The 14885-nt window shown below is 37.8% G+C and overlaps 1 protein-coding gene and 1 long non-coding RNA gene across 2 annotated transcripts in view; both read right to left on the bottom strand.

Annotated features, from left to right (window-relative positions):
- Positions 1-6: 6 nt before the first annotated feature.
- LOC104966107 (uncharacterized) lies at positions 7-6332 on the bottom strand. The gene is made up of 7 exons (XR_800622.1): positions 6297-6332; positions 5345-5398; positions 5195-5248; positions 4971-4997; positions 2935-3012; positions 1345-1383; positions 7-569 (listed from the first exon to the last, which is right to left on the bottom strand). It is a non-coding gene; the product is annotated as an uncharacterized lncRNA (long non-coding RNA).
- Positions 6333-7853: 1521 nt separating this feature from the next.
- Positions 7854-14885, bottom strand: part of col25a1 (collagen type XXV alpha 1 chain) — an 80268-nt gene continuing 73236 nt past the window's right edge. The window contains exons 23-27 of the mRNA XM_010795710.1: positions 8910-8953; positions 8814-8858; positions 8146-8226; positions 8006-8068; positions 7854-7877 (exon numbers count right to left, since the gene is read on the bottom strand). Of these exons, the coding sequence (XP_010794012.1) occupies positions 8157-8226; positions 8814-8858; positions 8910-8953 (159 nt within the window). The 3' untranslated portion in view covers positions 7854-7877; positions 8006-8068; positions 8146-8156. The remainder of the gene's footprint in view (positions 7878-8005; positions 8069-8145; positions 8227-8813; positions 8859-8909; positions 8954-14885) is intronic.

Here is a 14885-nt window from a genome sequence, read left to right as displayed (position 1 = left end):
GAGGGTTGTGATTTATGTTAGTGTTTTTCTTTTTCTGCAGAAGCCGACCACAAAACAGTGACATGTATGTACAATACATATAAATATAATTTGCATGCGTTTGCAGGGGCAGGGGTGCAATGTTCTGTTTGGCACAGTTTTTCTTCTTTTTTTTAGTCTTTTAGAAAATGTTGCTGCATGAATGGGCGGTGTTGAGACCAAAACAACACAAAACATGTAGCGTTTGGTGTTAGAGAGCCAGTCCAGATCCTCCTCCTCTTCCTCTTCCTCCTTCCACGCCACCGTGAGTGTGCGGCGCTGCAGTCTGAGCCATGCAAAGACCACAGAGACAAGTTCTGCCGCCAGCCGAGGATCTGAACTCCACCACGATGTGGATGTGAGAGCGGACACACACGGTTGTTTTTCCACACGGTGATGTGAGTAGAAGCAGCTTAGGGCGGGTAACTCGGGACGTATCATTGTACACATAGACTTCTTTTTTCTTTTAGACATTTTCCATTAAAAAAACTATAAATACCATAAAAGAAGCATTATTTACAAACTCCATGCGTTTCGGGTTAGAGTGATCACTGCAAGAAAAACACAGGGGAGAGAAGGACGTGAAGATGTTGCCAGTGGTTCATCACTCAAATGTACACAGTGAGGTGTTCTTCACACGACAGAGAAACGTTGTTATGGCTTATTTAACAGGAAACCCATGCAAATGTAGAGAAGCAGAAACACACATTAATAAAATGAACTGATAGAGTGATCAAAATATTAGGAGCATTTTTTTATCTGAATTAAACCTGAAATATAGATTAAATCAGTCCAAAACTTTGATTTGACTAACCTTTCTGTCCCATCCCAGAAATAAAGATGCAAATAGTCATTTGTGTGTAGTTGTGTGTTTTCACTGTGGGAAAAATATTGTTAATAATAATAATTTTGAGTGTTTTTCTCCGTTAATATGTCTTCTTTCAGAGTAGTGTAAATAAAACGATCTTCGTCTATTTGTGTCTGTCGATTCATTAATTCAAAATTCATTAAAAGCCCGCTTTAGATAATGCCTTATTTGCATATTTTTTATTTCAGAAAACTTGTTATAGAAAACAAATATTCTCTTAATGTAAGGAATCATGGTGATATATGAAGAAATGAAGACACCACTGCAGCATTATCAGTTTCTCTGGTTTTACTATTTATGGCACGTGTTTGAGTAAAATAAAATAATTTTTTATGTAGACGTTGATATTTAGAAAATTCACTACTTTGAGATGTCCTTACATTTTGTTCACTCTGTATCTGTGTAGTTGAGCTACTGAAGTGTGTCATATCACTCAAATATAAATATACTCATCTCACCTTCTGCCAGCATCCAGGCATTGGTAATCCATCTGGGCCCTGATGAGAGAAAAGAAGCGGGGAAGCAAAAGGAAAAACATGAGCACTGAAACAGGTTTGGGTTTAACAGGTGAATAAACATTAATACGCAAAAAGCACACATCGGAGAGAGTAAATACATAAAAGCTACTTATAAAAAACCACATTCGGCCACATCGATTCAAATCAAACCACAGGCAAATGACCTAATGATAATGCTGATGTTATGCTCTTTAACTATTCATTTCTCACATGCTGGTTATTTGTATTCCTGGTTACTGAAGGAGAAAATGTGATTCTGCTGATCAAGTGTTTGTATCATTATGTTAAAATATTGAATGTGAAGCTCTTTTAATGTTTATTTGATTAACTTTTCTTTTTAATGACTGATTTTAAATGCCATTAACTTAATGTCTTTCATTTTTTGTAAAGCACTTTGAATTGCCTTGTGTTGAAAAGTGCTATATAAATAAACTTGCCTTGCCTTGCCTATGGTGTCCAGTGTAAAGGATGACGTGTCAGAATGTAAACTGCATAAACGTTCTCTGATCATTGTACCTGTTGCGAAAGCAGGTTCTTCAAAATGTTTGTGTAACAGGAAATTAGGAATGAGGAACGGTTGTGAAGTAACCCTTTATAAACACTAAAGACTGTGTTTTAACTATGCATTAAGCCTGCATCTGGATGTGTCCTGATAAATGAGTGTTATGAAATATAACATGTATTCTTATTCATGCACATAATACACAGCAACATACAGCACATGCACATGTCTCTGATTTGATTACAGTTACCCCACAGTTATAAAACAACAATAATAAGATGGATATGGGGACACTAACAAAATCAGAGTGTATCTGAAAGTCATTGCAGCTCGTGTAGATGCAATTTAATGAGATGGCATTTTTGATAAATGAAGTATAATATATCTAATTTCTTTGTAAGCACACACACACAATCAATTTAGCCTTTTAAAATTAGTTTAAAGCTTATAATTTAACGACTAACAATTCTACCCAGAGTGTAAAAAACGAGCATTGCATTACACAGCACTCTTTCAGAAGCAACCAAATAATAATTCTGGAGAAATATCCAGTTTTTTGTTTTTCCCTTGTCATCATGGTCTGGCCCAATTGGTACAAATAAAGGAAGAGGGGAATGGGAGTTAAAAGAGTGGAGGGGGGAGGGGGGGGGTCTGTGTTAGCATCAGGTTGCAAAAGAACTCCATGGAGGAATCAGCAGTGGGGAAAAAAGGATTTAGGAAGAATTTGTTTACAGTTTGAATAAGAGCAAAGGAAGGATTCAGTTAGAGGGATAGATTGAATTATCCATGTTTTTATTTTGTACATTTCACTTGTAAATGTGTATTATCTAAAAGAGGCTGCTTGCTGTCAGAGAGTTAGTGACGTATATCTTGGTGCATGTTGTTTTTCTCAAAATGGAAAATGTATTTGTGATAACAAATAAAGTGCCTTTCAAGCTCTCGAGGTCATGCATGGTTTTGATTGGGTGAGGACTGAAGGTGAGAGGCATGCATGGGTGAGAGGTGGAGGAAGAAGAGAGATACTGTACCAATTGGCATGGGGCATCCAGCCCGTCCAGACCTGGCTGCCCTGGTTCCCCCTTTTCACCCTTAAATCCCCGGAAACCCTGTTTTGCAAAGACGACCTAGGAGTGTTACTGGGAGAGAGGTGGACGACCTTTAACCCCCCCCCGCATCCGTCCTCTACCATGGACACAAGAAGGGGGGTGGGATGGGAGGGAGGAGCGGCCCTGTGAGCTTGCTGATACCACAAACCAGTTATATGCTTTNTTCGCACGCTGATAACAATTTTTGTTTGTAATGGAACTTCATATCAAAAAGGTTGCCGACCCCTGCTTCCAGGGGCCCCCTGTTCTCCTTTCTCGCCCTTAGGCCCTTTTTGGGGAACACATGGTCAGCGTTAGATAGGAGGGGAGACCAGGGACTCTAAAAACATTCCTTAGACAGGAGAGGAGGAGAAAAGGGGAACGTTACAGAGCTACACAAAATAAACGACTTCATCTTCTTATGCATTCAGTACATGCACAAAATACATATAAACATTTCAGAATTACATTTCTTTGCACCAAACTTTAAAGGGAATATCACAGGCACTGTTATGAGCTAATACTTATTCGTATTGCGTCTATGATTAAATTAGCTCATTATCAAAGTGCTATGACAGTGCCTGATTATTGTGTTTCACAGGGAACAGAAGGATCGTATCTGAGTTGGACAAGGTGAGGTAAAGAAAATATTAAGGTCAACAGACATGAGAACGCCCAATACAGATTGTGTTATTTTCAGGGATGGGATAGAGTTTCCCAGTGACATTAAGCATCTAATAATCACATTGTAAGTGTTATGGGAACAGACAGATTTAGCACTGCAAAGGGAAAGGTTATCAACAGGCTCAGGGTCTATGTATGTGCATGCATGGAAACAACAGACATACAACTTATGTGAATTTATAGAATCTGTTGTCAATGGACTTATGTAGGCAAACATGTCGAATCACGCCTACAAATGAGATTGATTTTGAGAAATGAAATGACAAATCATTCAAAAGTGGAGAACACAACTTTGAGCGGACTGGATGGTATTTTATGAGAAATATGTTTTAAATTGTATGGAGTTGCTTCAATGGTATAATGTAGATATTATAAGATTTATGCCATTTATACAATTTATGTAATCAAAATTGTTGTCAATAAGCTATTCTGTCCAGGAGGTCTTAATTATATACAGTAATACTGTCATTATAACATCTTCAACGTCGCCTTTCTCTCCTATTAAGCCTTGCAACCCCTGCAAAAGTACAACTCCATTCAATTACTCTGGCTTTAATTGCAAGGACAAGAGAGAGTGCTGCTGTCCTGACAAAAGCTGAAAGCAACAAAGTAGGGGCTGAAGAGGGTGAAAAACGAAACATATAGACATCAAAAGAAAGGGAGGAATGTGAAACAAGAAAAAGTAAATAATGCAAAATATGAGGCTTTTAAAATCTCAAAGGGAAAACTGACATTCCCAATAATCAAATGCAACCACACATGCACATAACTATGAATAATACATTTTTAAACAAGGTCAACTTCACTCTGTGTGTACATAAAAATGTAATATGACAAATGCTGGGATATTTATAATCTGAATCTAATTACTGAATGCATGTATTAACTTTAACCACAGATCATATTCCAAGTTATTGTTGACTTTTGGTATATTTCTTTTAGATTTACGGTCTTTTTACATAATGTGACTTAGAGGCTGTCACAGTATCAGATTTTTACTACATGATTATCATTCAAAAATTAATTAAAATCTATAGAATAACATGTATATAGAATCCTTTGTCAGTAATCTCATTATCACACTACCTAATGTATTCTTTTTATTTATTATATAATCCACACCTTGGACGAATCCAACAATTACTGATGGCGGAGGTCAATTATTTTTGACAATAAAAAAGGCTTTTTTTTTTTACTAAATGAAATGTTTTGTGACCAAATACACACTATAACTCAGACCATTTGTCCCTGCGCCTTCAGAGAAAATATAAAATAAAAAGGTTTTGGAGACTTACATCCAGGCCTGGTGTTCCAGCAGCTCCCTGCAAATAAACAACAACATTAAGTGAATTGTAATTATACAGTTGACTTCATCATATGCTGACATCTACATATCAAGTTTGCACAAATCCTACTTTAAGTAATAAAAGAGGCAAATTTAAGCAGCAAAAAAACTTTGAGCAGCAATATACATCAAGATAGTGTGTCTTCAACATGATAAGGTGCTCATCAAACTCACAGGAAGTCCGTAAGGGCCCCTTGGTCCTGGATCGCCTGACGCTCCTCTCTCACCCTAATACAAATAAATCAGTGTTGCAATCACGTGAAACAGATAAAACATCTCATGAAATCAGTCAGATATAAGGTGAAAGTCAAATGTGGATCTTACGATGTCGCCCTTTGGCCCCGCCGGCCCCGCTGGCCCCACAGGCCCGTCCTGGCCCTGCAGAGAGTCGTGTTGTCATGGTGAGTTATGGCCATAGTATTTTTTTATTAATTTCCAAACAAATAGATGGAAAGCATGTTCATTTGTACAATATTCCCAGCCCTACACCGGCACACAGAACGGCTGCTCGTACACGTGCATTGGCCACAGAGGGACATTTACAACACTGCTGACACAGTTAATGTATGAGTGTGTGTTAATGCTGAGTTAATGCAACACGGGACAAAACGACGAGAATACAACTCAGAGTGGCTTCATTGAACTCATGAGATAAGATGTGAACAACTACAAAAAAGTGTATAGATCCTCAGGTTGCACTTTATTTCACAGTACACTAATTAAACGTATCAAAAGTAGATATTACACAAACCCTTTACCCCAATTATACACCTCTGTAATTAGAAACTGTCATATTAGACCCAAAATGTACTATTCTTACAAACTATTATATCAAATTGTACTCCCATTAGAAACCAAAAGGGAGATCTTATACATGTTACAAGATATGAGTCTAAATGAAGCATATACTATTTGATTTCTTGACTCTGCTCTTGTAAATTGGCCTCTATTGTGTATTAGGATTTGCTATTTGAGTGTAATTTAATGTACCATTGTCTAAATGTAGTATACAATGGGTCTAACATATCAGGTTTCTAATTACAGTGGTGTATGGCCTCTTAGGATATAAATGTGTTTATTAAATGTCTAAGAAAGTACATATTCATTCTAGTTTTGGTCTAATTTGACACAAAGTATGCTCTATAAGTCTCTTATTAGTGTACTGTAAAACATATAGTGCCTCTTAACTGCCTTCTTAGTCACAGTAAACACGATAAAATGGAATGATGGTGGTAACTCATCTGAGGAAAGGGCCTCTCTGTCACATGACACTCACCCTAATTCCGGGCTTGCCGTCCAAGCCGGATGCTCCCTGCGAGGTTATGGAGGTATGAGTGACATGAACAAGGCGGGATTAGTTACAGATGAACACTGTTATTAGGACAGGTCGATGGCAGGGTTCACAACAACTACATTACACACAGAAAACCACAGACAGAAAATGGAAAACGAGATATATAAAGACACACACTAACTCACACACACTCAAATGCACAATTTAAAAAAATCAGACAGGGCTTAAATAGAAATGAGCAGTGCACATCCGGGTCTCTATTTCCTCGGATCCCTTCACACCGTGCACCAGATTCACCCTAAAAAAGAGAGAGGGACATGGGAAGCAGGCAGAAGTGTTATAATTTAAAACCTTGATGCAAGATTCTTTAGATTTGTGGGGATAAATGCACTTACTGGAGGTAAGTGACAGCTAAATACATGCTATGTCTAAAACAATTAATAAATAATGTATTCTAGACTCACCCTTACCTGTGCTTCATCATGCTATCTATCTGATACAAATACTAATACGAATTTCACGAAAAGCTGCAGAAAATGCTAAAACTCAAATAGAGAATATGCATCAGAAGGTAGAATCTAATAAAAGTCATTTTTATGAGCATTCATATTATTCTAGAGCTAAATTCTACAATTATTTTAACTTTAACTACGGACACATATGTCAAAAAATATATAATAGAAAGGTATTACAATACATTTGATTCTATAAGATTAATACAAGTGTCTGTTTTAATTACAGTCATGATAAGTGATTTACCTTTGCTCCAGAGAAACCATGGGGACCCTGAAAACACAGAAAACATTGCAAAATATTATTCTGTGGCTTGACTCATAATCAACAAGATTTTATTTCTCATTTTAAAGAGCTAAACCAAGCTTTTTTTGGGTCTTTCTACCTGTAATTTATCCACATTTTCCCTCACGAAATCTCAAGTGCACTACTGTGAAACATCCACAGATATTGAAGGGTGCTCTGTTAAGTGTTTTCCCCACGACCTTGCTGGGAATTACAGCCGACTATAATATGTACGTTGAAGTTTGGCCGTGTTTTGACATGAACTGGCTCTGTGCCATATTGTAACCAAAATAATGAAACACAACAACTCTAGAAACTGGTTGGGCTCGTTCACAGGGAGGAGGAAAGTAATCGTTTTGCGTGTTAAAGTTCACCTCATTACAATACATACTCTTATTTGATTATTAATACAAGTCCACCCTGCATAGCAGCACCTTACTCCATCTTGAACTGTGTAATCATATAACCAGTGTAATTATTCAACCATAATAACACTTAGGTAATTGTATATCTCTAACATAGCATTTTAATATTTACATATTTATTGTGATATATATATTGTAGTACAATGTGCAGACTTCATTTCCTTTGTTAATAATATACATATTTTTATTCTTTTTTATTGTATTTTCTTATTGCACATTTTTACTTCATCTTTAATATATTATATGTTTTCATTCTAAACTGTCACAAACCTAATTTCCCCAGAAAAAATACAATATTCAGATTGTGACTCAATGTTGATGGCCCTGGGGTGCCGATGATCTGCAAACAGTAACATAAAATCAATGAATTATGTTCTACAGTAACAGAACAACACATGACTGTATGTCAGTTTGCAATGAACGGCTTATTTAATAAATGTCGAATAATATTTCATAAATGAGACTTACTGAAGAACCTTGAAGACCAGGCAGACCTGCGTCTCCCTTGTCTCCTCTCATCCCGTTCACACCCTGAGACAGAGGGCAGACGAACATACAAGTCAAAGGAAATAGATAAAATATGTATATTTTTATATATAGATTATTACAGGTAGGCCAGTTAAACCAGTTCCTCCTTTGTCCCCTGAAGCTCCGGGCATCCCCATGTCTCCTTTAGAGCCTTTGTAGCCCTGAGAGAGAATACAAAGGAATTATAGTTTCAATTATTCACCCTGCAGATAAGTTTGCAAATGTCTTCGTATATAATATTAAAATGTAAAGTGTCTCCAAATCTGCATATTCCTACTAGAAAGTCCTGTGTAAGTAACAAAGGGTTTAGCTAATGACAGAAGCCATCATCTATTTTTAAATGGTACAACTCTGTCTCAATATGAAGACATCTATTATATTTTGTAACAAAAATAAAAAAAATCAAAAGAGAAAGCCGAAATATAACATTAATACTCAACAAGTCAACCATTTTAAGTTTTTATTACAGTTGAATTGAGTATTTTTTATCACATGCCCCTCTAATTACATTCTCTCATCAGCTTCGCTATATAAATCCCATTTATTATTATTATCTGCTCTCTCCATTCTAAATTGAACATAAACCAGATTTCTGTATTCATGTTTCAATATGTACACACACATGGATTTTTAAATACATTACCTCTCCTTCACAATGTTCTGGCTTTTCTTTCTTATTTCTTATAATGTGAATAAATGAAATGAACACGGCCTGTGTTCTACACTAACAATAAATATAAGAACTCACTCTTTCCCCATCGAGTCCGGGCAAGCCATGCATCCCACGATCCCCCTATATTTTGGCACGGATGGAATTATTAAAACAGTATTAAAAAGTGTTTACTTTGCCCCCTCCGGTCCGATGGGCCCGGGCGGTCCAGGTGGACCCTAAACAGAAACAGACACAGTAGGAGAATTTCTATCAGAAATGAAACATACTTGTAATTGGGGTTAAATGTTTGAATGCAAGGAGCTCCATTTCATCGAATGGAGTTGACCATCACGATGAAATGACTTGCTGACAGGACAAAACATATTAGCGATCAGTTATGAAGTACAATGCTCAAAAACATGTTAGCTATAACATCCCAATAAAAATGATAATTGACAGATGATGATGTTTATGGCTTCTTTAATGATCAAACAGGAGTTTACCATTACTGACATTCAATTTGATTTTGAAGCAATCATGTTTGGACGATGTTAGACGATTAAAATGTGTATTTATGCACACCTATAGTCCAGTAGCCAGTTTCCAATTGTGAACCTGGAAATGTTGAGTACAACAAAATTGTATCATAGAAATGTATAGTATGGGTCCCAAGCACTGCCAGATACCAACTTGCATAATGTTGGGCAATTTGCACAAGTGTTGATAATTAGCATTATTACATGGCTTAGTTGAATACTCGATTCTGATTGGTGAATTCAGAACACGTGACACGTTGTTAATCCAGTAGTACAGACCGCTGTCAAGGATTTATTGACCGTTGTTAAGGACGCTTACATCTGCAGAAAGAAGTCCGGTCGATTTAACTGTATACAGTTTGGCCGAAAAGCAAACTGTTTGCTTGTCTTTAGTTTTCCGTTGTCTACCGTCTGAGAGCAGCATGGAGGATTTATTTGGAGAGCACAGTAATTTGGATGATGGTTAGTGGCTGATGAGGACTAGCTGATCAACTACGGGGCAGAAACCCTCATCACGGAGCTGCAATCCTTTTTACGTAGGCTAATGGTCCAGACATCAAACGGCAAAACATATTTAGTTGCCAGTTACTTTGGCATTAGGGCAGGGATATCTAGATACTTTCCAAGGTTTGACATAATGAATTGTGCTACTTGTAAAGCAAGCAACGATGTTTTAAAATCTGTAATTAAAAAGTTCCGCTACGTAGTTCAAACGTTAACAACAGACTATTTTTCATAGCGGATGCATGTCATTTTAAATCAATAAAACTACTTTTTAAAACCAATCATACTATTTTTTAAATCAATAAAAAAAAATCTAAATCAATAAAAGCATTTCAATTAATATTGGGAGTCATGTCATTACTTTGTTGAGAATGTGGCCTTGTATAAGCGGGATAATGTGCAGGTCATTATGGGTAAAAGAACACCCTTCATGCTGATCAAGATCCCATAGTTTTCGATATCGCTCCACACAAATCTTATGTAAACTTCTTCACATAAAATATGAAACGAAAATAAATGTTATATCTGCATGAAGTTTTCTAAATTATTTTCTTTTTTTTATTCTTATAGCTGACAGACATTAAGGTAACCAACATGTATACATACATATTCAGATGTATTAGAGGTTCCCCAGGGGCTCCTTATGAGCTCTTTGTCTTGGACAACACAAAGTGTTGATGCATGTGTGTCACTGTTGAAGAATGTATGTAGTGTTAATGCATGTGTGTGTATGTGTGTGTAAGATGCGAGAAACCCAAGAGGAAAATCGTGTAAAAGGGGGACGAATGGGCAATCTGACAAATGGTAGAGGCCAAGTTCTCTCCTCTTTTACCCTGAGGCCATGTTACATTAGTTTAGAGAGGGTCCAGATATCCCTTCTCTCCCTGTGGCTCACAAACATGCACACACACGCTGCTACTTTTTATCTGTCATTGCAACAGTATCTCTTCCTCACACACTCTCACACAGAGAAAGCCGATATTAGGAGCATGTAGTTACACTGTAAGAGGATGAACACCGGGGAGAATCTTGAAGATTATTCATATGCCTACTCATTTAGTGGTAAAATAGAACAGCATTGATGAACATTCATAGTGTGTGCCTTTATGTGTGTGGGGGTGTGTGTGACTGAGGTGTGATTTATTCGTATGTTGGCTTGTAATTTGTAGCGGTCATCCATGCTAGACATTTATATGTAAGCTCTTTAATCATCAAGTTTTGCAATATTTATATCCCTCTGTATGCTTTTTAAAGGGAGATGCAAATAACAGAATCCAAATATTTGTGTTGAAACACTTTTAGAGCAACTTTTACAAATAGCACCTAGCCTCATTTTTTCTGTAGACACAATAGTTCTATTGTGTTTAAGGTTAATAAGTTAGACCAGGGATATTCAACTAAAATTCAAGAGGTTCAGTTAGAGAAAATCTCCCCATGCAAAGGCCCGGAACATCAAAATGTCTAACTTGCTTTATGAATTAGTGTGGTATATTGAAGTAGCCTGTAGCTTTATCAACGTCTGCATGTAATCAACAACTGACTGCCCATCAAATAAAGAAAGTACAATTAAAAAAAAATATATATATATATTTATTGTCAATTAACATTGAACTATACAGTAAAATACTGTGGATATGTGTAATGTTCCTCTAGGGCTGCATTTAAAAATAAAATAGAGAAAATAAATGAAATAGCTTTTGAACATATGTGCATCTCAAAAGTGCTTAATTTTAGATAAATAAAATAAAGTGTAGCAGCAGCTTGAGTTTCTCTTTTTCTTTGTTAAAGGTGGGGTCGGTACTTTAGGAGAAACCAGCTCGAGTGCGATAGAATTTGAAAATACACAGCCGGAAGCATAACAATTGAACAGTTTTAAAGTTTCTCTTTCTTTCCCTCTTATATTGCAGTCCCTCACTCACTTTTTTTTAATTCAGTAGGAGAATTGAGCTTGAGCTTGTCCTGCCAGGAGTTTAAATCTGGGCTGTGTATAGTGCATAGTTGAGTAGAAAAAAACTGTTCCTACAATTTCAGGTAGATTAACACAGATTTGTGAGAAAAGTTAACAATGAAGCACAAAACCCCTCTTTGTAACCCTAGCGTCGCTTTTAAGATAGAACGTCTGGGAAGAGAGTCGTAAATAGTTGGAAAAAGAAATGAGTCTATAGTTCGGTGTGAATAACAAAAATGAAGCCGAGACTGAAACAACACGAGTCCTACTCAACCGACACAAAGGGGACACATAGCGATTTGGTTCTTGCCAGTAACTTTACCCTGGAAATTTTTTAGGTGGTTTGTCTAAGTTGTCCTTTCAGGATTACTTCCGTAAAATACCAAACTTTTTGTTCAAGCTCCTATTCCCGGGTCTGTTAAGTTAGTCTCTCCTCTGAAGTAAAACAAATTTCTTGTAAATAACTGGTACAGTATACTATTTACGAATTAGAAACCGCTAATCTGGGGCTAGAACTTTAAATATAGATTTCCCCCTTACGCTCGGCACTCGTATACCCTTGGAGGGGCCTAGTTTTGAACCACTACTAACTACTTGCTAGACTAAACTACTCCCTACCCTACTTGCTCGCTCCACCACTAATCCTTCCAGAAACCTACATCGAGAGGACCGAGACCTATACTACATTGCCTCCACACCACCTCTCCTCCGCCGCCGCGCTCTTACTGGACTTAGTGTCGATTGTGTCCTCTCCTCCTCTGTAAACTTTCAACCGACGTCGGCCACTAACCGACGACGACTCTTACTCCACTTACATTATCCAATTTCTGTCGCGGCACTACTCGCCTATATTCGGCGACCCCCTCACTTACATATGTATGGGTCAGAAGACCTTCTTGAAACGACTCGAAAGTATACTCACTAGTCCCTGTAACCAGTCTTACGACCAACCCTCCGAGGTCAAGAAGGACAACGTGTCTTCACCCGTGAAAAAGACTCTCCTCGTTCTCGATGTCGTCGTCGTTGACGATTGACGAGCCGTCGGAGTCAATAAGCAATTATATTTTAGGTAGTATTGTTAGGTCTTGCACCTGCCTCGACAGATGCAACATGCGTTTTAACTGCACGAGAAGTACACACTTGCTCCGGAAAACCCAACCGCACCAATTTCAACGCGTGACGAGACAATACTCGGCGTGTATGCCCTGAAGAGTCCCGACGACCCATTAGACACTGCAAAGTGAGAGAGTTTCAACCCGATAGTACGCCGGTACTCGTTGAGAGATCCTTACTCTACTCCGGGGCGGAGGGTGCGACTAGGTCCAAGACAATAATTTAGGTACCAACTATAGTTAATGTCGAATAAATTATATGACGGTAGCAGTATCAGTGCATTATGTTAATAGATAATAATTCACAAGTGGTTGTGCTAATAAAAGGGTAACAATAAGAAAAGATGACTTGTTTACAGACATCTTTGATGCGTTTTTGTCTAGGTAACTCACACACCTTATTGTCAGGATATATATATATGATATATATATATATATATAAATATATGACCCAACTGATATGTTATGTCGAAATATATATGACCACAATTATCAGTGCTTATGTTATGTCTTAGATATGCAAGTGGTTGTACTACAAGGTAACAAAATCAAGAGTGCCCCTTGCTATTGCGATGTTGTTTTTCGCCGCAGGTAAAGACAATAAAACGTTCACACCTTAAGATAACTAATGTGGTTTATGTGTTTGATTTATTTATGTTTTGGTCTCTCCATGTATGGAAGGACTTCAACGTATTAGTCCCAGACTAACACCGCTACATTAGGGAGTGAAGACTCCCTCTCAGTCGCTTGGTGGTAAAGGTGACAGCAAAAAAGTCGAATATGTCGGAGAAAGACCCAACGTAATAACCGAGCTTATTCAGGAATTTTGGGTTTATTTAGGATACAGGAACAGGAACATTATATTACAAGACAAAGGACGACAACAAGACACAAGAAGACAAGTGACACAACGCGACGCGACGCGACAACGAACACAACTCCAATACGCCGACCGAGACGACGAGTACACGCATTTCGACGGCGACGACCGTAATAAGTGTGATGCGTCCTAGGATAAGGACCTTGGGTAACGAGCAAAAACCCCCCCAACTGTGAAAAAACTTTGAAATCTCGTTATCTTAGGCTCCCCCCAATCATTTAGCGGCGATTTGTGGAATGCAGTTCCTCCTCTCTCCGAACGCATTTGTCCGTGCACTCTGTCGGACTCGGGGCCCTGACTTTGTTGACCATGTGGGATTGAGAGCGGTACTTACATTACTACCTGAATAGTCCTTTGTTAAAGATTTCACTGATTCTCTGTAACCTAATTTGGAACCGTCGCAAAAAAAGGGAACTTGTGCTGAAAACTAGTGGTTTTGTCGTGTGCATTTATTAATAACAATACCAAATCTTGTGACAACAACAAAAGAACGAGACAAGACCGACGATCGAGTCACTCAAACACAGGATGTCACTACTATGAATATGTTTTATTAGGACACCTCATGGTCGAAAGTCCACTATAATCAAACACCTCTTGTTAATTCAAAATTTCTAGCAAAAACGATCATTCTGCCTTCCATCGTAGTCGGACAAAAGTGATTCCCGATTACGATTGCGAAGAAACACTCTGAACACAAACAAAGCCATTTTTTACCCGAGTATAGCAGTCCAACGACTCAAAAAAAGGGCAATAAAACTCATATTCTGTAAGTATCCAAAAATTTATAATTCTGCGGGGTCTTGCGACAGAGGACGTCACTGCGCAAAAAGGGGCCATAGCCCCCCCGTCCCGAACTCTCCCAATTTCGATGCAGTGGTCTTAGTCGGGAACGTTTTGTCCCGACTTATCTCGTTTTATCTCCCCCCCCGGCCTTTTTTACTTCGTACCGATTTTACGTACTTAGACAAAACCATAAAAACTTTTTTGTGTAAGTGTTGTACAAAATATATCCAAATACCGGGATGTTATATAAAAAGTTTATATCGTAAATACAGGTGAAATTCAACACAAATTTTTAAAGTTACATTACGTGTATTTCCAAACACAAGACTTGTACTTTCAATCGATAATGACATCGAGTGGTTTCCAATCGGTACAATTTGTGACATGAAATACACGCGTCGG

This window comes from Notothenia coriiceps, unplaced genomic scaffold (assembly GCF_000735185.1).
Source record: "Notothenia coriiceps isolate Sejong01 unplaced genomic scaffold, NC01 NC01_scaffold00037246, whole genome shotgun sequence".
Lineage (NCBI taxonomy): Eukaryota > Metazoa > Chordata > Actinopteri > Perciformes > Nototheniidae > Notothenia > Notothenia coriiceps.
The sequence above is the reverse complement of the archived record's forward strand: the minus strand, read 5'-3'. Positions and strand labels throughout refer to the sequence as shown.